This window comes from Dendroctonus ponderosae, unplaced genomic scaffold (assembly GCF_020466585.1).
Source record: "Dendroctonus ponderosae isolate FM_Combo_2020 unplaced genomic scaffold, Dpon_F_20191213v2 Dpon_F_20191213_3, whole genome shotgun sequence".
In the NCBI taxonomy this organism is placed as follows: Eukaryota; Metazoa; Arthropoda; class Insecta; order Coleoptera; family Curculionidae; genus Dendroctonus; species Dendroctonus ponderosae.
Window position 1 is genome coordinate 15,538,542 of NW_026018508.1, and position 2,013 is coordinate 15,540,554.

At 38.9% G+C, this 2,013-nt stretch overlaps 2 protein-coding genes across 3 annotated transcripts in view; one reads left to right on the plus strand and one right to left on the minus strand.

Moving 5' to 3' along the window:
• Positions 1–1,358, minus strand: part of LOC109538636 (homeobox protein Mohawk) — a 9,008-nt gene extending 7,650 nt beyond the window's left edge. The window contains exons 1-2 of one of the 2 annotated variants that reach the window (XM_048664636.1): positions 1,042–1,357; positions 957–981 (exon numbers count right to left, since the gene is read on the minus strand). In XM_048664636.1, the coding sequence (XP_048520593.1) occupies positions 957–970 (14 nt within the window). In that variant the 5' untranslated portion in view covers positions 971–981; positions 1,042–1,357. Of the gene's footprint in view, positions 1–956 lie in introns of both variants that reach the window. The other variant, XM_048664635.1, reaches the window with a different exon arrangement.
• Positions 275–2,013, plus strand: part of LOC109538621 (Y+L amino acid transporter 2) — a 7,260-nt gene continuing 5,521 nt past the window's right edge. Inside the window, exons 1-2 of the mRNA XM_019905940.2 lie at positions 275–580; positions 1,672–1,900. Coding sequence (XP_019761499.1) covers positions 463–580; positions 1,672–1,900 — 347 coding nt within the window. The 5' untranslated portion in view covers positions 275–462. The remainder of the gene's footprint in view (positions 581–1,671; positions 1,901–2,013) is intronic.

Sequence of the window (2,013 nt, forward strand, 5' to 3'; positions counted from 1 at the left end):
TTTCCGCTCAGGTGCATCCTCAGCCATGAAAATTCCTAACTCCCAATCTAGAGCATGTAGAAACTTGCAACTTGAACAACCCAAAGAAGAAACTTGAATCTGCAAATACTGCATTTTTCATTCAAATTGCATCCAATCCAAATACAGTTCCCAATCAAATCCTGAAGTTTCTCATGCTGTTTTATCAGTTGAATGGGCGTCCGACTAGTACAACCGTTAACAGGTGTTAGTACAATTCCTCATGGAAATGGAAACACAACCAAAAAAACATATCGGCCGCAAAATTTCGCTTCGTACTCGCTTGATTGTTGTTAAGCAGGAAACACGTTGTCTGCGATATCGGATATCGACCGCAAAAAGCCACATGTGAGGCTCGGAAGTATTTTTGAAAATGCAACCACTTGCCCAGGGTTGAAAACTCCCATTTAACGTAGTGAAACTAGTTTAGAAACCTCAACATCGATGGCAACTTTAAACGGGAAAGCCGAGAGCGGCAAATTATCTATTGAAGACAACACGAAGTCAAAGCGGAAAATCACCCTTCTCAATGGGGTTGGATTAATTGTGGGGACCATTGTGGGTAAGTTTCCTGAATTTCGGGCATTAAAAAAACGAATGATGCAACAGTTTTCTATTGGCAGAAGTACTTTCCGATCATCGCTCGTATATCGGACAGGGGAGGCAAAGCCGGACTGGTTACCATGGCGATTGTATGTTGCTCTCTCTCCTGCCCGTATCGACGATGATCGCCCGTCGTATCTCTTAAATACGAGGGGTTTGTTGAAATTAATAAACAGCCAAACTTAAGTATAATTTTTCATTATAAGCCACATAGGACAATATGGTAATATATTTGTTGTTTTTTTAATTAGCTATTAAGTTTTGGTTAATATAGTAGAGCCATTATCAACCCACACACACAGTCACATGCAGTTAATTTTAACACGTGTGCTCACCTTTCAACACCCATTACTTAATGCGCTTAAAAGCAGTAAAAATTTGCTTAATTAAGGCTCTTAATTGTATTTTGTATTTTATTACCCAACTTTTCCTTTCTGTGAAATTCTTATCTTGAAAAATAATGCAACTGCTTCAAACAGTGAACGTTTCAGCTCGTGCAGCCATCATCAGATTTGTTTCAAATTGTTTTCAACGTTTTTCGCATTATGGGAACTTGGAACTGTTAACTTGATTCACGTGCCGTTTTTAACGCGACAATCAAAAATGTGGCGAAGTAAACAAAACCGTGTATTTATTTATAAAGCGATGTCTACGCATTTTGATATTCAACTCAGTGTCGGCATCCGAGGACGAGCGAAAGAATTACGTGCATTTATTTGTTTTTTCTAGCACATTTTAAATAGATTTTTGCATGAAAGTTCCTACAATAAATGTTTGATTTAGATAACCGCCATTGTTGGGGAATTATAAAAAAAAATCGTTTTTTGGGCGCATTTGGGCCAAAATCGGTGGGATGCGTACCTTCAAAGGCCTCCAACTTTTAAAAAATTTATATCTAGGAAACGGTTGCAAATATCTGAGGAATGATTGGCATTTTTTCGATAAATCGTATCAAGTAGGTAATGCCTTTCTTAATTGAACTTTAGGAGCTCCTAACCCTTAAAAAGTTAGAAGGCAAAATGTGTTGTTCAGGACCTTCGTGTGTTTCAGGTAGTGGGATATTCGTATCCCCCACTGGCGTATACATCGCTACCCACTCAATAGGAATGTCCATAGTGATATGGAGCTTATCAGGAATTTTTTCCATGCTTGGAGCTCTTTGCTATGCGGAATTGGGCACATCAGTTACCCGATCGGGAGGCGACTATGCTTACATCTACGTGGCGTTTGGGCCGTTGGCCGCTTTTCTTCGACTGTGGATTGCCATTTTGATTATCCGGTTAGCATTATTTTCAAGTCCAAATCAAATTCATTCCTGGGTTTCAGTCATTTATTGTCTCTATTTATCAATCAAAATACGTTTCGGTGTATTTTTCCAGCATCATCAGTTTT